This window comes from Neoarius graeffei, chromosome 26 (genome assembly GCF_027579695.1).
Source record: "Neoarius graeffei isolate fNeoGra1 chromosome 26, fNeoGra1.pri, whole genome shotgun sequence".
Classification (NCBI taxonomy): domain Eukaryota; kingdom Metazoa; phylum Chordata; class Actinopteri; order Siluriformes; family Ariidae; genus Neoarius; species Neoarius graeffei.
This window is the reverse complement of record NC_083594.1, coordinates 8,260,159-8,284,072: the sequence shown is the minus strand read 5'-3', so window position 1 is coordinate 8,284,072 and position 23,914 is coordinate 8,260,159. Positions and strand designations below refer to the sequence as shown.

General features: G+C 40.9%; 1 protein-coding gene across 3 annotated transcripts in view; it reads right to left on the bottom strand.

Moving 5' to 3' along the window:
* Nucleotides 1–23,914, bottom strand: part of pank4 (pantothenate kinase 4 (inactive)) — a 108,289-nt gene that overhangs the window by 16,464 nt on the left and 67,911 nt on the right. For 2 of the 3 annotated variants that reach the window (XM_060909849.1, XM_060909850.1), the window contains exon 19: nt 22,789–22,980. In XM_060909849.1, the coding sequence (XP_060765832.1) occupies nt 22,789–22,980 (192 nt within the window). Of the gene's footprint in view, nt 1–19,644; nt 22,981–23,914 lie in introns of those variants that run through there. The other variant, XM_060909848.1, reaches the window with a different exon arrangement.

Sequence of the window (23,914 nt, the reverse complement as noted above, 5' to 3'; positions counted from 1 at the left end):
AAGTCCGCGAACGGGGAGGATTCCATGGGGCTGCAAAGTTGGTGCTCCACCTTTTCCCGGGTTTTGGCACCACTGTAGCGCTAGCAAAGTGTGGGTGGAGCACAGAGGACGGCAGGACAACGCTTAGAGGCAGAGAAGGCTATTTATTAGACAACTTTTCAGTTTTAAATTCGGTATAAGCCCACATACACACGCACACTCTGCTCTGGTCCCGGGTTGCGCTCCCTCTTCTCTCTCTCTGCCTCCTTAAATAGGGAGCGGTTACTGGGAAAACACACAAAACACAGGTTAACTACCGTCAGGTGTAGCGATTCTGCCACTCACCTTCCCTGGCTCCGCCCTCCTGTCACAGACCGGCGCTTGACCACGCCCCCACTGCCACACATACTTTTTTGCGATATGAGAGATATTGTCTTGTTTCTATTTAATATCACAGCTCAGATGCTTGGATAGAGCCTTTTTCTTTTTCCTATTCTGATTGTACTCGAACCCAAACCCCCCTCCGCCTATATTTTTTAAAGCACCCAGTGGACAGTAAATTTCAGCCTCCTTCTCAGAGAGATAAAGAGGCAACATGCTTCGGCAGAGGGCCAATTTCACAGTCAACAGCTCGGCTACAGCAAGTGGACAAGCGTGACAAATGTACTGAGGGCCCACCACAAAGGCGGGACACACAAAGCTGAGACAAATGTGCTGATAGAGTTAGGAAAGATATGATTTGTATCAGGTTTGTCAGTGGAACCGTCGCAGGATTTGGGGTTGAGTCTCTCTCTCTCTCTATCATAGTTAAGTAGGCCCTAACAACAACAACAACAACAACAAATATAACTTAATATCATTGTGCATATTTTAACACTTGGTTAATTGGCCAATCTTTCAGCTTCCAAAAATGTATTTTTTAAACAATTTTTAAAAATTCCAGAGACATTTAAATTATTTTTAAGATGCCATTTTACCACCAGAGAGATGCAGTCCAGATTTTTTTCTGTGAAACTTTTTGAATGATTATAAAATGAACAGAATTTTTTTTAATATATAAGATTTTCCTCACTGATTCTTTGGACGTGCAATGATTATAGAGTTCAAACAAAAGGGGGTTAAAGATCTTAGCTTTCTAAAAGAGCTCTAGATTGGGACCAGGGTTCTTCTTAGAACCTTTAAGGTTTTCCCCAGAGGGACAACCAATGATTACCTTAAGTTGTCTGGAGTTTACAAATTTATTAAGAATGTACATGGAATCATCTGTTCATTTGTAAAAGAGAAATTATTTGTTGTCAGGTTCCACATGGAGTTTTGAATGATTCCTCCATTGGAACACACCACTTGGGGTTGATGGATGGAACCAGGAATCACCGTAGTACAAAAAAAGGTTAAACTGAGGAACCTGAAGGATGTTTTTGTTCGTCTGTAAATCTATGGGAAGTAGAAAGATTCAAAGTAGAGCCGCTTTAGAAAGCTAGAACCATGAACCATTTGAAGAATCCAGACAGAGCCCCTTGTAAGAGTGCTGGAATAAAATGGATTATTTGATATTTCTTTGCTTACAAAAGCTACTTAGCTCCCTAAATGGTTCTAGCTTGGAGTCCTTTCTGATAGGTAAACACACTGTTCTGGGGGCTACAATTAGAACCTTTAATCATCAAGGTACTTGAAGCCTTCAAAGGAAATACTTTGTGGTGAGGTTTTACATGGAGATTATTAAGGGTTCATTCAGTGGAACAAACCAAAGAACCCTTTACGATGGTAAGATGGAACCTTTTGTTTTTTTGGTACAAAGACTGCAAACCTAGAACACGAAAGGCTTCAGTTCAAAGACTCAATGTAGAATCGCTTATGAGTACTAGAACCATTAACCATCCAAATAACCAAGAGTGGTAATAATGCACTTTTGTTGACGTGTCATTGTAGTCTATGAAAAAAAAAATTCTTAAGGGGTTCTTTGGAAAATTCTTCATTTCGTAAAGAGGTTCCACCTACTCTAAATAGCAAACCCTGTAGAACCTTGAGGTCATTATTTGGACCCTCTATCTCAATAGGAAACACTGCTGTTAGGTTCCACATAGAGTTTCTAAGCGTTCCTTAAAAGAACAAATCGAAAGAAGTCTTCCGGCTTTTCATACAACAGCTTCTTTTTTGTAGAAATTTGCTTAAAATTGAGTCAAGGTTGAGATAATGCATGAAAAATCTCTTGCAAATCCTCCTGGATTTATTAAAATCATGTCCTGTTTAATCTACTTCAATTAAATCATTCAAACTTGCAGAAAGGTAATTAGACTCAGGAGAAAATAGAGCTGTCGCGTCTCAAAGGACTATAATCGGGAATTTCACACCACTTGCTTCAACTTTTGCCAGCTCCAAACGTGTCGAAAGACTCAAAGCCCATGGGGAACAGCGAAGGTGTCAAAACTGACATAAGGAGCCCATCTGCTGCCAAGACGATCAGGAAGAGACACACAAAGTGAGGAGCGAGAAAACGACAGAGACTGAAAGAAAGAGGCGGGATATTTGTTACAGCAGATGTAAAGCGAGATCAAACGACTCCGTGTCACAACGGCCTGGTGGGATCCTGCAATCAGATGGAGCACTGATGGAGTGCAGCATACACTAACAGCGGGAGAACAAGCACGCACGCACACACTCCTAAGTTTCACTAATTACTTCAGCCAAAAAGTGTCCAAAGCCAACATTATAAACACATCCTTTATCCTGGTGAGGATTGTGGTGGAAACACAGCCTATCCTAGGAGCAGGGCTTTGAATCAGAATTTTTTTCCTATTGGTTCGTTCCGAACAGAAACGGAATTTTAACGTTTCCGGTTTTGGGTTCCACCATTAAATAGACGTTCCCGAACCGGTTAGAACAAAAAAATTTCGTTCCCGGAACGGTTAATTACGTTCCCTGTCAGCTGTTTAACAAATGGCTATAAAATTATGTCTCTGTCTCATCCAGCTTAAGCCAAATGTAGGCTAATTCTATTACAACCTTCATTAAATAAGACAAGAAATAATTCAAAACAATTATTATTTCAAATGTTGGCGATTTGGATTCTCAGTATGTCTTCCCATCTACACAAACAGAAAAAGTGCCAAAAATTAAAGAGAATTCGTTTAGTGTGTTACCAAAGGCTAGTCAGGCCCTATGCATTGATAGGCTAACAGAGGTTAACGTCATTTAATGTTCGCGAGCCTCTCATTAACGTGGACAAATATATTGATATCGTGTTTGAAATTGACGTTTTTGAATAACGATAGACTGCAATATTTACCTCTTATTTAAGATGTGGAGACGTGATAGTAGTCCACCCTCCCGCTCTCTCCATTCAGTCAGCGAACGTCACACAGGAAGTGAACCCCAGCGGGTCATAGAAACTTGCGCAGGAGAAGAATGACTTTTTTATTTGTAGGCTACGGAAACTTTGAGGAACGAAATAAAAACCGGTATTAACCGGTTACCATTATTTTTAATAAGCGTTTCTGTTCCGGAACATAAAAAATAATAAAGTTTCTGGTTTCGTTTCTGTTCCATGTGAAATAGAAAAAGTTCCCGGTTTTCGTTTTCATTCCTTGAACCGGTTCAAAGCCCTGCCTAGGAATACTAGGCACGAATCAGGAACACATCCCGGATGGGATGCAAAACACACACTCCTTCACAGCTACGGCCAATTTAGACTAAACAAGCAATCAGCTTATTTGTGGGAGGTAGGGTAAAACTGGAGAACCCTGAGAAAACCTGCTGTGCGAAAATGCACAGAAAGTCCACACAGAGACTGACCCAAGCTCAGGAACGAACCAGGGAACCATGTACACTAGGTAGGATTAAATTAGCAACAAACAAAGCTTTTGAATTCATCTTAACATACATGGCAACCCCTTTGGGCGTCCACCTGTAGTATCAGAGGAAGAAATCCATAAAATCAACATGAAATCCTTATAGCCTTCGAATCGCACCAAACTTAATAAATAAATAAGTAAATATAACTTGCCTGAGAACTTCATCCAGCATGTCGAAAATCGCCTCGCCCGTGCCGATATTGCAAACGGGCATGTCTATGATTCTTGACTTCGCCCCTCTGTTTATGTCGAAGATCCGCACCAAAACGGCCAGTCGCTTGTCCGTCTTTTTGTCATTGGATTCGTCGATCATCAAGGAAAATGGCGACGTCCGGCAGTGCTGGATGATCGGTAGTGTAGCTTCGGGGGCCAAGCTCTTTTTGATTATTTGCGTTGTTTTGGCGCGCCTACAGCTGATAGATTTCGCAATCGTACTGTCCGTGCAAATTCACGGCAACGGTTCTGTCAGGTGGTCCACAACGGCTAGTGGCAAATTGTGCTGAGCAATAAAATTACAGATCGCAACTTCTGCTCTTATTACACTTGTTGGTTGATCATCGGTCTTAGGCTTTGCAAACATCGTCATTTGCGGCTGATTCTGTTTCTGGTGCAAATTTCGCTGATGTAGTTTGGACCTCACGTCGTAAACTCCAGACGCCGCGACTTTTATATCTCGCACACAAACTGTGCAGTGCGCGTACTCCTCATTTTTCGCCTGAACAATGACACCATTAAATGTCTCCTTCCATTCAGGAAGATACCGCCCGCCGTATCTCATTTTCTTTCTCGGTGTTCCCATTCTTTCACTCAGCAGACGCTATTCAAAATCTCTCAGGTGTAAACAGTGTCACTCTGCACAATGAGAAAATCGTTCGAACAATGACCGTTTGGACGCATTTAAATGCAGATCGTGCGCATGACCGGAACGAGCGAAGTCTTGCAGTCGCGATACTGCACGAGGCTTGAGGAATAAACATCCGGTTTCACATAGTCTAGGTTATCTGCCCCTGCATACACGGTGCTCTTTGTCTATAAATCGAGCTTTTGTATGTTTTTGCGACGATCAGCTGACGATGTTCAAGTAAGATACACAAAATAAATTTAGGTCAGAAAATACTGAAAATCCATAAGACTTTGTTTATACGCCCGTACGCCCTTGAAATGAGCTAAAATCCGTATAATTTCCGGACAATCCGTATAGGTTGACGTGTATGTCTTAACTGGTAACGTCACAACAGGTCATCTGATTTCGTTAATGTGTAGTAAACGCATTACTGAATGCTACCTGCTGTGCCACAGTGCTGCCTCTTTACCAAAATAGTCCAATTAAAGTTGACTAATGATGTTTTTACACCAACCTTGCGTATCTTGTTAGTTTGGTTTATTTTAATGGCTTTACCAAATGGATACCAAATGAACCCAACGCCAATAAAAGTAGGTGTCTCTGTCCCCATCTGAGTAAACTGAACAATGGTTCACTTAATTACATTACAGGCATTAAGCAGACACTCTTATCCAGAGTGATGTACAACACACCCAGAACAGCCTGGGAAGCAGTTAGGAGTTAGCAGGTGCCTTGCTCAAAGGAACTTCAGCCATTCCTACTGGTCTAGGGAATTGAACCGGCAACCTTTAGGTCCCAAAGCTGCTTCTCTAACCATTAGGCCATGGCTTCCCCCCATAATTACTGGTCTTCCGTAAAATTTAATACACCATTTCTCATTTCAACCAATGAAGCTTTCTCCATGAAGGGATGCTGAACTTTCCACAAGGGTTACTAAAGGTCAGAGGAGGCATCCATAACCACAAATCACGAATCAAGGATGTGCCGACGAAGGAGACATCACTTTTCTCAGACTAATAAAATGCCAAATCTGATTGGGGTCAGCAAAAAACTTTGTAAAATTGCTGTTAGAAAATTTTTTAATCCACCAAAACTGCATTATCCATCCATCCATCCATCATCTGTAGCCGCTTATCCTGTCCTACAGGGTCGCAGGCAAGCTGGAGCCTATCCCAGCTGACTACGGGCGAGAGGCGGGGTACACCCTGGACAAGTCGCCAGGTCATCACAGGGCTGACACATAGACACAGACAACCATTCACACTCACATTCACACCTACGCTCAATTTAGAGTCACCAGTTAACCTAACCTGCATGTCTTTGGACTGTGGGGGAAACCGGAGCACCCGGAGGAAACCCACGCGGACACGGGGAGAATATGCAAACTCCACACAGAAAGGCCCTCGCCGGCCGCTGGGCTCGAACCCAGGACCTTCTTGCTGTGACGTGACAGTACTAATCACTACAAAACTGCATTAACTGAATGATAACGTTACAACGTCATGGCTACAAGGTCCAACAGTTTGATCCTGAGCTCAGGGGTCGAATTTCACACCTTCGTCCAGTGTCTGGATGGATTTCTTAAGCGTTCTCCATTTTCCTCCAACCTCCCAAAAACAAAGTCCATAGGTGGATTAGCGAATCTAGTTTCCTGCAAAGTATGTGCATCCATCCTTATTCTTTTTAATGCTGAGGGAGTGTCCTTGAACATTCCAAGAGACATGAACTTGACGACTCTTGACGGTGATGTACTTGCTGTAAAAGACTACTTCAAGTATCTGGGCTCATATATCAGCTCTTCAGAGAAAGATATTAGCGTGAGAAAGACCCAGGCCTGGCATGCGCTTCATAAGCTGAAGAATATCTGGCATTCCAGCATGGCGGACGGAATGAGAAAGTGTATCTTTGTCGCCTCTGAAGAATCTATTCTTACTTATGGATGCGAGGTCTGGATATTAACAGTCAGGGATGAGGCGAGTGTTACACGTTTGCTTTGAAAAGGGTGTAACATCAGTTGGCAGGACTGCGTACACGACAAGGTGATCTACGGAGACTTGCCACCGCTCTCTTTAAAAATAAGATCTACATCACTACATCTGGCGTAGCTGCGCACAGTCTGGTTCTTTGAGAGCCTCAGTAGGATCAGGCTTCTCAAGGAGGCCAGCGATTAACATATGTTGACCAGCTCAGACGTGACGCTGATCTGCAGTCAGCCGAAGAAATCAAATCAATTATGCTGCATAGACCATTCTGGCAGGCCATTGCCACAACTTCCTGAGGAGACTGAGGAGCCTGAGGAGACTTGACCTGATGATGATGAGCATCCAGGTTGTATTGGCACCTCATAGCCAGTGTATCCGGAACAGACTCTGGATCCACCATGACCCTGACCAGGATAATGTACTTACCAAAGATGGATGAATGACCATTGAAATGGTCAATAAAAATGAAAGATGACTTTTAAACATAGATGGTTTACACAATGGTTCTGATAACCAAATGTGGGCACGTCTGTCTAATAAACCGTTTCTGACATTTTCTTCTTGGATTTTTATAATTTCATATCATCTTTTTTTTTGGATTTCATCTTCAACCAAATGAACACCTGTACATCTTGAATGATCTGAAGAATAAGCCACATTGACACTCTTTGGGATGATACAAGCAGAGTACGTTTCTCGCTTTAGTAGCTGAGAAATGCTGCCATGTAGGGAAGCCTGTATGAAACACTGGCATTACAAACAAGAGAAGGATGAACATGGACACCCCATGCAACCCCCCTGTTGTCCCACCATTTGTCTTGGCCAAGATTTTGGCAAAGCCACAGCTTTTATTGGCGGAGGTTCTCAGTTCAGCCGTATTTTCTTGTATTTCAATTCCTAACATCTCTAAACTGGAACATCTCTCCTCCACCAATTTTACTGAGCATGAACAAAAAAAATGTTTATCTGAAGAGAGCATCCAGAGCCTCATCATTGATAAAATTTCCCATGCAAAGCTCCCACGATGTCTGAAAATCCACCCTTTCCCATCAAATCATCCAACCACATTTGCGACATTCGCATACCACATCATATCTTCTGTAAACTTCGGAAATTTCAGCTTGTTGTATATCCAAACAGGAGGGTCGAAATAAGGAGGGTCAGATATAAAGAACAGTGATGGTGAGAAAACATGTACAGTATGTACTGTATAAATGGACTCTGGAAATAGAATTTTTTTTAAATTAGTGGGGTTTTGGTGAAATTCAGACACATACTGTATTATATTGCTGAGAAACAAGACCAATAATTCACTTGTCAATCAAATAAATTAATGTAATACAGCAAAATTTTTTTTAATGTTTAAATGCTATACTCTCTCATATTTCTCTACAAATATGAAAGAAGTACATCAATGAAGTCTTTTTTTTTTACCAGCTGTAGATGTGATACACTGAAACATGATGTATCATCATCATCATCATCTATATACTGGATGGATGGATGGATATGGGAATTACATGCTAGTTATGAATTTCAAACGGAGAAGTTCTTAGTTAAAATAGTTGTATTATACATTTCGCTCCCTACTTTTCTCGAAAGAATGACAGCAGAAATATGGAGTCAAATAAATAATGTTTTTTTTTAATTTACAGTTTTAATATGATCATTGTTTACCGTCCCGCCTTAACGTATTGTAAATAAATGTTCACTAACAAACTAAAAAAAATCATGTTCACTGAACATCCTCAGGAGAGAAAAAAAAAAAGTTATTTGAGGATTTTTAAGGGTTAACGCTTAGGAAAAAAATCAACCATTTCACCTGATCATGTGTTTTCGCCCCAAGTGTCAGTAATACATCAGAAACATGAAGGTGTACATCGTATTTCAACAATAAAAAATGAATTACACACTTGGGGGTCAAGTAGCGTCATGTGATATACTGTAATGTGATTTTAAAAAAATACATATGGAAAAAACAAACAAACAAACAAACAAACAAACAAACAAACAAACAAACCCACACACACACCTGGATCATGTGACCTGGTTCTTCACCACCACCCTCAAAAAAAAAAAGGGTTCCTTATTCTACACAGGGCGGCACGGTGGTGTAGTGGTTAGCGCTGTCGCCTCACAGCAAGAAGGTTCTGGGTTTGTGGCCGGCGAGGGCCTTTCTGTGCGGAGTTTGCATGTTCTCCCCGTGTCCGCGTGGGTTTCCTCCGGGTGCTCCGGTTTCCCCCACAGTCCAAAGACATGCAGGTTAGGTTAACTGGTGACTCTAAATTGACCGTAGGTGTGAATGTGAGTGTGAATGGTTGTGTGTCTATGTGTCAGCCCTGTGATGACCTGGCGACTTGTCCAGGGTGTACCCCGCCTTTCGCCCGTAGTCAGCTGGGATAGGCTCCAGCTTGCCTGCGACCCTGTAGAACAGGATAAAGCGGCTAGAGATAATGAGATGAGATGAGATATTTAAACATGCGTTAAATAATAATTTAAAAAAATAATAATAATAAAGTGCATAAGATATAATAAATAATTTTTTTTTAATTTCCATATTTAAATAATAATTAAAAAAAAGAGTCAGGTTTTTAAAGCTCAACTTTAAGACAGTGAATAAACGGAATGTCGGAAATTTGCCGCTAATTAAACAAATCGCAAAAGTTTTGCCACCCATCAGCTCCAAGCACACAAAAGGACACCAGAGCGCGCGGGCAGGTACTCAGAGTAACCTGCAAGCGCGAGCGTGTCCCGGTACCCGGTTAAATCTAACCGAACGTCCACAAAGCCTAAAGACGGGGTGATGATGATGTCTGTGGCATCTCACCTGCGTTCCGTTCCCGGAGATGAGGAAAAGTCCCCCGGAGTCGCGGCTCCTAAAGAGAGGAGGAGGACCAGAGGAAGAAGATGCGGAGGAACCGAGCGCGCGCCAGAACCGACACACAGCAGCAAGTGCGATGAGGAGTCCGAGCTGGATGCGCGTGCACCGGTGCGGGAACGGGGACGCGCGCATGCATTCATGCAAGCGTGCACGCGCGCGCGCGTCGCGGTAGCCTAGCAACGGTATCCTATCTAGCATCTGTCGCAAATATCAAAGGAGTCGAGTGCAAAAGTATTGGCACCTTTCGTGTCAATGTGTGTTCTGAACTTAAACCCAGTGTAACACAGACGTGGGCAAAACACCCACAAAGTACAGATCCCACTGGTCAAATGTGACTCCAATACAATTTTTACTGAAGTACTTGCTTTTAAAAATACTTAAGTATTAAAAGTACATTTTCCGTCAACGCATCGTTGTATTATTGCCACAACGCTTACAAAACCTAACGCCGTTACCAAAGACATAAATGCGAATTCAGAAAATGAACGCGTGCTGTGCCATCATGGCGGTTTAACGTTGAGCTAGCTAGCCAGTGACGCGCCACCTGACATGCTAGCAAACGCTTTTCAAACTCGAAATCATATTGTGTAGCTAACGCTACTAGAAAATTAAGATTTCTACATTCTGTTTAGGGGAAACCGGGTATGGTTAACACGGGGGGAGTTGTAACGCCACTAATTCCACCAATCAGGGATAAGATACAAGTCATGTGGCAATTAGAATCTCTTCATAGTTCCTTTTCGACCACGCATGGACATTTGGAAATCGTTGGCGCAAGTTCTCACGGAGAGAAGTGAAAAAAACAAAGTCTGAGGTAAGAAAGTAACTTTTTTTATATTATTTTTTTCCTAGTGCTTTACACATTGTAGGTAACGTTGTATGAGTTATATCAGGTCAAACTACAGTCTCTAAGGTAAAGAATGGTGTACTTATCCCCTGCTAATGTCAAAGCACCGTGCTAATACAGCTAGCTAAGCAATGGATGACAGTGGTGGGGTAGGTTGTAACATTAAACATTAAATGTAAACATTATGCTTTTTATATTTTGTTTATAACATTCATATGATCTTAATTTTCAATATGGAGAGTGGATTGTATGTCATACAACATAGTTGGTGAATCTATTTTCCATGTTCATGCAATAAATCGGCATATGAAATGGACTTCTGTTGTTTTTTTTCTGTGTTTTAACTACCTGTTACAACCTACCCCAATACGTGTTGCAACCTACCCCAGTAGTGGGGTAGGTTGTAACAAAGGTACACTCTGTCTCATCTCATCTCATTATCTCTAGCCGCTTTATCCTTCTACAGGGTCGCAGGCAAGCTGGAGCCTATCCCAGCTGACTACGGGCGAAAGGCGGGGTACACCCTGGACAAGTCGCCAGGTCATCACAGGGCTGACACATAGAGACAGACAACCATTCACACTCACATTCACACCTACGCTCAATTTAGAGTCACCAGTTAACCTAACCTGCATGTCTTTGGACTGTGGGGGAAACCGGAGCACCCGGAGGAAACCCACGCGGACACGGGGAGAACATGCAAACTCCACACAGAAAGGCCCTCGCTGGCCACGGGGCTCGAACCCAGGACCTCCTTGCTGTGAGGTGACAGCGCTAACCACTACACCACCGTGCCGCCCCCGGTACACTCTGTATTTGACATAATCAGACAAATTTTGTGATGTAGTTGAGGAGATTTAAATGGTTGCAAACTGCAGTAGACAAATGTGGGTACTTTGCCTAAAAGTTCTACAACTGTAGTTTAAAAAGAAATGAGAGTTTTATGTGCTGAAGAAAAATGTGTTACAACCATACCCGGTCTCCCCTACTTGGCGAGATTATGCTAAAACATATTTCTGAAAGGACTTCAGCCTGAGATACGTTAGCGTTATTCATCTTAGCATAACTCTGTTTTACACGCTAACAGTTTCCAAGTTAACTAGCTACACTACCGTTCAAAAGTTTGGGGTCACCCAGACAATTTTGCGTTTTCCATGAAAAGTCACACTTTTATTTACCACCATAAGTTGTAAAATGAATAGAAAATATAGTCGAGACATTTTTCTGGCCATTTTGAGCATTTAATCGACCCCACAAATGTGATGCTCCAGAAACTCAATCTGCTCAAAGGAAGGTCAGTTTTATAGCTTCTCTAAAGAGCTCAACTGTTTTCAGCTGTGCTAACATGATTGTACAAGGGTTTTCTAATCATCCATTAGCCTTCTGAGGCAATGAGCAAACACATTGTACCATTAGAACACTGGAGTGAGAGTTGCTGGAAATGGGCCTCTATACACCTATGGAGATATTGCACCAAAAACCAGACATTTGCAGCTAGAATAGTCATTTACCACATTAGCAATGTATAGAGTGCATTTCTGATTAGTTTAAAGTGATCTTCATTGAAAAGAACAGTGCTTTTCTTTCAAAAATAAGGACATTTCAAAGTGACCCCAAACTTTTGAACAGTAATGTATGTATTAACGTTAGCCGTTGACAAGGTGACGGCAACTTGGTGGGCAAATCTATAGAAAGTCATTTGACTAACCAGACTGCACGGCTATTGCAACGTTATCGCTAGCTCTAAAAGCACAGACAGCTTCGTTGCAAGCTTTCTCTTGGAATAAAACGTTTATATCCCTCAATGTGCTTCCGCAGGTTGGACGGTGAGTTTTTGTAGGCCGTGATGTGGTTCGTTTTCGGCAAACAAAGCAAACATTTAAAACGAAACAACTCTTTAATCCTTTCAGAAAACTGAAACATGGGTTCTTGGTATGGCCATGAGTGCGTGCATTCCACAGAAAATCCGCCTCCTTCCATTCTGCCATCAACTGATTGTGTTCAAATAACGCTGCTGAGAAATCACTGATTTTATCCAGTCTATGGACGTGACGTGACCCTAGTGATTACTGATCGGCTGTCTCAGTGTCACCTGCGAAAAAACCAATCACGTTTTAGAAAAGAAAAGAAAAAACATCCACTTTCGAAGCTGCTTCATAGTAACGAGTAACGAGGACCTTGATAGAAATGTAGTGGAGTGAAAAGTATGATATTTGTCTTTCAAATGTAGTGAAGCTAAAGTCATAAGTTTCCAAAAAAAAATAATACTCAAGTAAAGTACAGATACTCAAAAAGTGTACTTAAGTACAGTACTCAAGTAAATGTACTTCGTTACTGTCCACCTCTGGTGTGATGTTGCTGTTGTTTCTTTTAAACCCCGTTTTACCTCCAAAGTTCTCTTAATTAGCACAATATTTTCAGGAAAACCCCCACCACCACTGGTTTCAGAAGTTTTGGCACCCCCATTATGAGAATATCATCATATCGTCTGTTGTGATGTCTAAAAAAGATCTAATCCATCTTGTTAAATTAATAGATATCTTAAACATTTTTAACCGTGGTTTAATTTGTCAGTTTCCTTTTTTTTTCCACCAAACGTGCCTGTACAGAGTCATTAGACTACAAAACACAATTCTGATTGTAGGCCCAATTCCACTGATGTTTGGTGAAGTTCAGTAGCAAGTGATATTTGGTTTTATTTTTTCCAGGAATAGTTTTTTTTTTTCTGAGCAGTGTTATGGAGGGCTGTGTGTGTGTGTGTGTGTGTGTGTGTGTGTGTGTGTGTGTGTGTGTGTGTGTGTGTGTGTGTTAGAGTTGCTTTTTACACTTGACAAACACAAGAATGGACTAAATTGCAATTCCAAACCTCCTCATCGCCTCTTCTAGCGGTAACTTAATTGTGCATCAGATTCCTGACAAAATGTTTAACCATTCAAAACACTGGATTTTCTCTCTTTTCTTTCTTTTTTTTAAAAATACCCCCACTCCGAAGGGGTGGTATAGTGGTTTACGTCTGTCTGTCCGTCCGTCTGTCCAAAACACCCTTTTTCTCAGCAACCACAAATCATAGCCACATGGTACTTGGTACCAAACTTCAGCTTGGGGTTCTATACCACATATACCGTTTTCAGGTCTGCCCCACATCGACTTCCTGTTTACCGCTTGAATGTATTTACGAAACATATAGCGTGGATTTATAAAATTTTCCTAACACTTTTCTCAGCAACTACTAATCACAACTGCTTGATATTTGGTATTGAGCTTCAGCTTGGGGTTCTATACCATGTATACCGTTTTCAGGTCTGTCGCACATTGACTTCCTGTTTACCAACTGAACATATTTATGAAACATTCAGGGTGGATTTTGATGCTATTTCAGAATAACAGTTTACCAGGATGCTGGTTGAAATCCCTGTGGAGAGACACTGCTCTTTACTTACTTGTTTCAGGGTTCATTATTTGTTGAAGTCAACATTCACAATAAGTGTCCTATTCCTTCGATTGCTTGCATTCTGATATAAGCAAGAGCGGGGGGATACGTAAGTGAGCAGTAGCTCACAGTTGATCTCGTTAATATATGGATCTGTTTTTATAGCTATTATCTGACATGGACAGATCTGTCTATTTTGTGTTGAAAGTCATTTTGGTTGTCCACATTAACTAATTGATAAAACCAGGCTTTGTTGCGTAAGCAAGACCAGACAGGCTAGTTGTTCCTCAAAAAAAAAAATCTACTGTATCAAGTGTCCAATTTCCGCCAATTTTTAAGATTATTCCTTGTCACATTGTATGAGATGATCCTCATGCCAAGATCAGACGACATGAATTCAGCCAAATTTTCACACAATTTCATAGTGGCTGACAAATTTCCAGGAAAACAGGGAAGATGAACAGGCCTTGGCATGCGACATAACTGAAAAACAGTGATATGGCATCTGGGACGCTCTCCAACACCCTGACGAAATAAATGTCTAGCATATCAGAATTTTGTACGGCGTGTTTCTTGATAGCATTGATTAAAAGTCAATCTCCGACGACACACAAGGACGTGAACGATGATTGGTCAGAGTCAAACTTGTAGTGTTGCCAGTCTCCAGACCAAGACACGACAAGAATTTATAGCACTGTGATTGCTTGATCTGACACGATGACCATCGTGAAGGACAAAAATATCACGTAGTCTGATCTGATCCCGGCGTTATGGATTTAACCAGAGAATATGTTTATGACTGATCTAAAAGAAAGACTCGTACATACAGTATGACTCATTTAAAAGTAAAGAAGTAGTGCTACATCGTTTGCATCTGTTGCTGTGAGCAGCCACGCTTCTTTGACGTCACTTGCTGAACTTGGAGCTGAAAAGACCATCCCGAGATCCTAAGTAGGAATTCCGAGTTGAAAGGTTTGGGTTTTGTTTTTTTCACCCAGGTCAGAGGATGTGAATGACGAGTTATGTTTATATCTCTCATCCAATCTTGCATAAGAAAGCTGATCTCAAGTCACGACCAAAGAAACCTTTTATGATGTGTCTTATTTAGATAGATAGATAGATAGATAGATAGATAGATAGATAGATAGATAGATAGATAGATAGATAGAAATGCACACTCTTAAGGAAAACAGGTCAAATCTAGAATGCAGTGTTTCCTTCATCAGAAAAAGTGATCTATACAAAGAACCCCTTGAAGAACCCTTTCTCTCTCTCTCTCTAGGCTCCTCTCATTGTACAATAAGACTTGCCCCATTTTATCATCACATCTTACTAAGTTGCCAGAAAGTTTGTTGAAGAAATAAAAGCGGTGTGTGGAGCGGCGCAGCAGGGGTTCTGCGAGAACTCTGGAGATCAGCAGGGTTTGTGAAAGACCCCCTGCCTGCGACTCCGCCTTTTTCAGCAACACACGAAGTAATACACAAACACACAGAGCAGCTCTCTCTCTCTCACACACACACTCAGTACTGTGCAAAAGTCTTAGGCACATGTAAAAAAAATCCTGTCGTTCAAAACTGGCTTAAAAATAATGAAATGAAATGTTTCAACATTAAAAAAATACTATAAACAGTACTCAGTAAGCTATAATAAATGAAACAAAGTCAGTATTTGGTGTGAGACGACCCTTTGCTTTAAAAAAAAAAGTAGTCTCGGGTTCAATGAGTGCAGTTTTATGTGGAACTGAGCTGTAGGTTTTACTGAGCATCTTCCAGAACCAGCCACAGTTCATCTGGACACTTTGACTGTCACACTCGCTTCTTCGTTTTGCACCGAAACCCAGCAGCCTTCATTATGATTCCTTTTTTAATCTGAAAAGTGCTCTCTTATGGAACATGCTGCTCGGATACAAACTTTTTTTTTCCTGTAACATTTAATTTTGCGTTGGAAAATGAACGAACGTTTGGACTCTAAAATGTTTTTGTGTTGCTGACTCGATAATGTAGAAATCATCTCATCTCATTATCTCTAGCCGCTTTATCCTTCTACAGGGTCGCAGGCGAGCTGGAGCCTATCCCAGCTGACTACGGGCGAAAGGCGGGGTACACCCTGGACAAGCCGCCAGGTCATCACAGGGCTGACACATAGACACAGACAACCATTCACACTCACATTCACACCTACGGTCAATTTAGAGTCACCAGTTAACCTAACCTGCATGTCTTTGGACTGTGGGGGAAACCGGAGCACCCGGAGGAAACCCACGCGGACACGGGGAGAACATGCAAACTCCGCACAGAAAGGCCCTCGCCGGCCACGGGGCTCGAACTTGGACCTTCTTGCTGTGAGGCGACAGCGCTAACCACTACACCACCGTGCCGCCCTTGTAGAAATCATAAAATAGAAATCTATAACAAAGTTTGTATGAAAAAAAGAGGCTAAGACTTTGAAACAGGGAAAAAGCTATTAAACAAAACCTCTACAAAGAGTCATAGTGATCAATTTATAATAAGTGTATAATATTCCTTAAGGCTCAAATCGAGGACTTGAATGAATTAGTATGTCCTGAAGTTATTATACATATTAAAATGATTTGAAATTGTTTTAAATGTACATGAACTACACCTTGAGGCATGCTGGGTGTTCAAGTATCACGGATTGTATCGTTTGTCATTTAACCATTAAAAAATAGCCTCAATGAGTCTGTAGCTCATACCAGCCACTACTGTTGTGTATGAGATTGAAATCCGATTTTTGTGAAATTGCACATGACCCCTGTGTAGCCTCATCCATGGCAAGTGGCACCACTTGGTGAACAATTCTTGCTCGAATATGTCTTCAGAGTCTTCTGGGTGAGTTTCAGTGAAAACATCCTAGCAGTTTACGAACAGTCGTGTTTGGTTTGACGAGTCACACAAAAATTTCAAATGCCCATAAAATGTTAAATATGACAGGTGGCGCCACCATCTTGACAACTTTTACACACCAACCTGGAGAATATTCCATATGAGTTTGATCAAAATCTGATCAATCCTGTAGGAGGAGTAGCGATTTTTGTGAAATTGCATGTGACCCCTGTGTAGCTGCGTCCATGGGAAGTGGCGCCACTTGGTGAACAATTCTTGTCTTTAGAGTCTTCTGGGTGAGTTTCAGTGAAAACTTCTCAGCAGTTTACGAAGAGTAGCGTTTAATGTGACGAGTCACCCAAAATTTTCATCTCATCATCTCTAGCCGCTTTATCTGTTCTACAGGGTCGCAGGCAAGCTGGAGCCTATCCCAGCTGACTACGGGCGAAAGGCGGGGTACACCCTGGACAAGTCGCCAGGTCATCACAGGGCTGACACATAGACACAGACAACCATTCACACCTACGGTCAATTTAGAGTCACCAGTTAACCTAACCTGCATGTCTTTGGACTGTGGGGGAAACCGGAGCACCCGGAGGAAACCCACGCAGACATGGGGAGAACATGCAAACTCTGCACAGAAAGGCCCTCGCCGGCCACGGGGCTCGAACCCGGACCTTCTTTCTGTGAGGTGACAGCGCTAACCACTACACCACCGTGCCGCCCCCCAAAATTTTCAAACACCCATAAAATCGTAAATATAACAGGTGGCGCCACCGTCTTGACAACATTTATGCAAACCCACCTGGGGAACATTATATGCGAGTTTGATCGAAATCCGATCAATCCTGTAGGAGTAGCGATTTTTGTAAATTGTGGCTGGACGACGATGGATAGATGACACATGATCACATAAACTTAATTTAAACAAACAAACAAACAAACAAACAAACAAACAAACCATATGTACAATTTCTAAAGCCCTCTACATATTTATTCTCATAAATCCAACCCAAAATCTATGCATGAATATGCAAATTTGGAAACACCCCATGTCATCCCAAACATCCTACTATTATCGCGAACCTTCATCTAGTTACATTAGTGGGATTTTCAGTATCTTGATTTGAATCATCATTTCCTCAATGACTTATTTAACAGCAATCAAACCTGTCAAAATCCCAAAATCAAAATTTTACACACAACCACCACCATCTGTTCATCGTCTAATCTCAGATGTGATTTTGGCCAAAAAGCTTTTTGGGCTTATTTAGCAACTTCACAAATTGAGCTCATTATATATATATATATATACACACACACACACACACACACACACACACACTACCATTCAAAAGTTTGGGGTCACCCAGACAATGTTGTGTTTTCCATGAAAAGTCACACTTTTATTTACCACCATAAGTTGTAAAATGAATAGAAAATATAGTCGACATTTTTCTGGCCATTTTGAGCATTTAATCGACCCCACAAATGTGATGCTCCAGAAACTCAATCTGCTCAAAGGAAGGTCAGTTTTATAGCTTCTCTAAAGAGCTCAACTGTTTTCAGCTGTGCTAACATGATTGTACAAGGGTTTTCTAATCATCCATTAGCCTTCTGAGGCAATGAGCAAACACATTGTACCATTAGAGCACTGGAGTGAGAGTTGCTGGAAATGGGCCTCTATACACCTATGGAGATATTGCACCAAAAACCAGACATTTGCAGCTAGAATAGTCATTTACCACATTAGCAATGTATAGAGTGGATTTCTGATTAGTTTAAAGTGATCTTCATTGAAAAGAACAGTGCTTTTCTTTCAAAAATAAGGACATTTCAAAGTGACCCCAAACTTTTGAACGGTAGTGTACATATCTCCCCACCCCCAAATCAGTTTCACCCAGAAGTGCTGAGAAAGTCTGGGGTTTAAACATCACATACTGTACATACCCACATTATTGTGCAAAAGTCTTCGGCACCCTGTTTATTTTACACAAACCTTGTTATAGATTTCTATTTTATGACTCCTACATTATCGAGTCAGCAACACAAAAACATTTTAGAGTCCAAACGTTTCTTTTCCAGCACAAAATTAAATGTTACAGAAAAAAAAAGCAGTCAAAGTGTCCAGAAGAACTGTGGCTGGTTCTGGAAGATGCTCAGCAAAACCTACAGCTCATTTCCGCATAAAACTGCACTCGCTGGACCTCAGACTACTATTTTTATTTTAAAGCAAAAGGTCGTCTCACACCAAATATTGGCTTTGCTTCATTGATTATGGCTTACTGATTACTGTTTATAGTATTTTTTTAATGTTGAAACATTTCATTTCATTATTTTTAAAGCCATTTTTGATCGGATTTCTTTACGTGTAAGACTTTTGCACAGAACTGTAGATTTAACAGTTATTCCACGAAATCGAGTCGTACGAGCTGATAGCCAACGAGGTGCGTAGCACTGAGATTGAGTGGAATAACTGTTTTATTCTATCCACATTCACTGGATTTTGAGAAACGGAGCATTTTTATTTTTAGCAAATTCAATAAATACAAACTTTATACAAAACATCCGATCCACTTAGAATGTAAACAAACCGGCGAAATGACAGGAGCAATTTGTAAAAAAATAAAATAAAAATGCGATACTTTTATTCCATATTTTGTTGCTTTTTTTCTGTATTTTTTGGGGGTTTTGTTTTCGAGTACAGTTTTTAATTTCGTCCTCAGCTGGTTCAGTAAAACTCTCCGCCATTTTGTTTTTCTCTATTCACAGTATATGAGCTGATATCCTAGTAGTAGAGTAGCCAATCAGAGCATGCGATTGCTCATATCTAGTGAATGTAGATAGAATAAATATCAATATCACCACATCATCATCACATAAATTAAAATAATCCTGATATTCAGCAAATAGTTTTGAGCTTCTATTCTTTTTCCCTGGTGTATAAACATAGAAGTACAGTTGGAAAAAACACAACAGGACACAAGTTATTGTGTGAAGACATTGCAAAATATATTTAACATCGACTCCCATGTGATTGTCAAGAGAACGTAGATATCATTTTTAGCTAAAATACTGTGCATGTCAGAAATGCCAAAATGAATGCAACACTTATGTACACACTTACATTCTATTTACAGATCCACGACTTTACAAAATCTAAAGACGAATTTGGATACACGGGGGAAATACAGTGGATGATACGAACAGCTTTGGTCTGAAAGAAGTTGTTTTGTCGACTAACGACTCTGACTGAAGGAACACATTCAGACATATGCGTTTTGTGCATCCCATAAACTCTTAACTCTCAATGTTATTGCGATCACTGACTTCCTTGCTTCTTCTATCTGGTTTATTTATCATTATATATAAATCTAATACTGATTAAAAATTTAAAATAAAAAAAAAGCTTCAGCAAATAAAAAAAAGTGGCTAAATGAATGACTGAAATTAAATATCGCAAATGATTTATAATTTCATAACCAAGGTTTATGATCAAATCCCTTCCCTCTTCTTGCTATGCAACAGAGAAGATTCCTTGCATGTACACAGCAGCCCTTTCATTACAAGCATGTGATTCTGTGCAAGATGAAATCCTCCGGGCTGAATTTATCTGCTAATCTGATTAATTTCTCCCTTAGGGTGAACGAACGATGCTGAATGTGGCTTCTCTGACAGAGAGGCCACGTTTATCTCAACAACCCTGAAGAGGATTTAGATTAACGAAAAATAACAAATGATTAAAAAAAAAATTATAATCTTAGGAATACTATAAGCTGTGATGCTTAGAAACAAAATGAAATTAAAACACTGGATTGCACTGCAGCTACACACACAGTAATGAGCTGAGTGATGCACGGAGCTGGTTTTTAATCATACAACACTGACACCCTGTGGCAGCTAGTGGTACTGCAGCGCCCTCACTGTATTAACACCCTTCAGATTTTTATTTTTCTTTCAACACAACATACTTTAGCAGCTATCCCTGAATGGTAGTGAGTGAAAAGAATGGATTTAAGAAATACTCCAGGATTTTTTTTAACGTAATCTCTATTCCAAGCATCTGTTTTGAGAAACAAAACAAACAAACAAACAAACAACGAAAACCCGTTTACATCAAACTGCAAAAAATATAGAAGTCTAAGTGCAGTTATTGGGGCAGTTCATAAACCTTTAGGTGAAACCCTTACTGTTGAGTGCAAAAGTTTGTGCCCCAACCGCCCCTTATGGTTTACTGGTGGGGGGGGATCCATTAGTACTGTATCTCGACTACACAATTTAACAACAATGAAAAAATATATCCGTCCATCCATCATCCGTAACTGCTTATCCTGTACAGCACTGCACGCAAGCTGGAGCCTATCCCAGCTGACTATGGGCGAGAAGCGGGGTACACCCTGGACAAGTCGCCAGATCATCGCAGGACTGACACTTAGAGACAAACAACCATTCACACTCACACCTACGGTCAATTTAGAGCCACCGATTAACCTAAACATGTCTTTGGACTGCGGGGGGAAACCGGAGCACCCGGAGGAAACCCACGCAGACACGGCGAGAACATTCAAACTCTACACAGAAAGGCCTTCGTCGGTTGCTGGGTCTGAACCCGGAACCTTCTTGCTGTGACGCAACAGTGCTAACCACTACGCCACCACCAACAACAAAAATAAATAAATACATAAATAAATAAATAAAGTGTGTTATCTTGCTCACGATACAATGATCCAAAGGATTAGCAATTTCACAGAAAGTGTGAACGGAATATTTGGATTATTAGCAAATACTTATTTTATTTATCTACCCCTCCCCCACACTGTTTTTTTTTTTTAAGCCTTGTTTGCGCTTTAAGGGGATACAAACTTTTGCACTTTTGCTCAACTGTCAAACTCTTTCATAATATTGATTAAAGAACAAAACCTGCACTTATTTTTATCCATTTATAGTTAGGATTGATGTAGAACGACTAAGATGAGCGAGTTCCTGTCATCACTTGTTCCTTCACAAGCCTCTTTTTTTCTTCTCGAAGATAACAAAAACCACAAGAAGAAGGAGAAGAAGAAGAAGAAGGAAAAAAAGCATGTCGTCACTGACAAACTGGAAAAGTATGGATCTCGTCCATTATGGAGTCCCTGTGCAAGTTAATCAACGATCAGACTTCAAGAGCGCGGTGTTAAGAATGTTAACGTTCTTCTCTACAGACGCGCTGCATAGAGATCGGGTTTAAAAAGCATCCCGGAGTATTCCTTTAATTTAAAGCTGGACTCCCATTAAAACACTGCTTTTCTGTCCAGCAAGACACACACACACACACACACACACACACACACACACACACACACTTCATAGCGCGCCGTTATTTAAAATAACAGGTCACCATACTGACTCAAGGCACATACGTACGTATACGTTACGTTAAATATCATCATCATCATCATCATCTACCAGAAAGCACGGTTAGCCCTGTAACGTTCCACCACTTTTGCGCTCTCGGTTCGAATGTCTGAACAGAGAACGAGGAACCACTTGCTCAGAAGCACAATCCAAAATGGTACACGATTCACTGTGAACTACAAAGCCTTTGAGATTTTAGATCTGTGCTTTGGTAAGATAACCGACTTCATATTGTGTTGTTTTTCTTCTTTAATGTTTGCTCAGCACCACTAATTTTACCCAAAACTCCAGCAATCTAAAGTCATTTCATTCTGAATCGTGACCGGGGTCTCGACAAAACACTGCTCGAGAACCTTTCGGTCTCAGACACCCTTCTACCCCCCCAAAAAAATTTACCCTGCAATCCAGACGTAACAACAGCGATTGTTTGAGAAGCACGAAATTTCCAAGCAGGTGTGAACATGTGATGAGCAGGACCTGCTTTTTATTACTGATTGGGATTAAAAGAAAAAAAAAAAAAAAACACACACAAACACGATTCCACCATCGTGTATACAATCATCGTGTCAATCCCCAAGAAGTAGCACAGAGGCACGGGCGTGAAACCCGACACGTCCCGGATGCGTGCGACGGCTCACCGTCCCTTATCCTATCTATTCTACCTTCCTGACTGAAATGAATGTGCGTCAGAAACGTTCTTTTAATGTTGCCCCTGAGTTTTGGAAGGAACTTCGTACTTAAAGACCACGCTGAAGATCTTGCCGCCGAGCCGTTCGGCCAGCCACGAGTTCTTGATGACGGCCAGCTTGAGGCTTTCGCAGTTCAGCATGGCGTAGTAGTTGGTGTGGATGGCGCGGCCCATGCCTTCGATGATCACCAGGTCCGTGCCGCGCTCACGTACCACCGTGGCCAGGACTTTGTCCAATCGACTGGAGGAACAGAAGCGTCATATCCACATTTCACCAGCATGATGAGTTTAATATGATAAAAAAAATCCCTGCTTAAGAATACTCTCATTTTATCAGCAGATGATGGTTTTAAAAGAAATATCTGTACTGGATGCACAGATTTCAACAATAATTGTTGAAAAAAAAAAAAGACGATGCATTTATTCTATTCTGGGAACCAGCAAGACCATGTTTTCTTTTCTTTAAATTTTTTTTTTAAATAAATGAAGCACTTCACAGTTAAACTCCATCACACAAAACTTGCATGACAAAAAAAAATACAAATAATAAATAAAATCATAATTTAAAATATTTTTTAAAAGTGTCAAATCTGTTTCATGTATAAAAGATTTCCAGTTCCAGGGAAAATAAATAAATAAATAAATAAATAAAAAACCCATTTCCGGATCAGGGGCCTCATGTACAAAGCTTGCGTATGCACAAAAAAGCTATGTACGTCACTTTCTACGCAAACATTCGTATGTACAAAGATTGACTTGGCGTGGAAAAGTGCGGTACTCTACGCAAACCTCATGGCTGGCGTACGCACATTTCTGATGCATCTTGGTACTTGGCGACACTTAGAGGCAGAGCAACGCAACTACATTTAGGCTTACTCGGTCAAGAGTCATGACATGGCGATAAGAGGCATCCAAAAATGCATCGGAACATCAGGATGCGTGAATTGAAATGTATGTCAGTCATACGACATTGTCGAGACACATAATGCGAGACTGTTGGGTAAATGCCAACAGATCCATCAACCATCCCTTCCATATTGTAATTACGGGAAATGAGAAACCCCAGCAATATCATTTCGATATTATTCCCATTGACTATTGGTTAATTAATTAAATTAAAGAATGCACATGCAGGACCATGCATTGCAGCTAGCTTAATAGATCTTCCTTGCGCA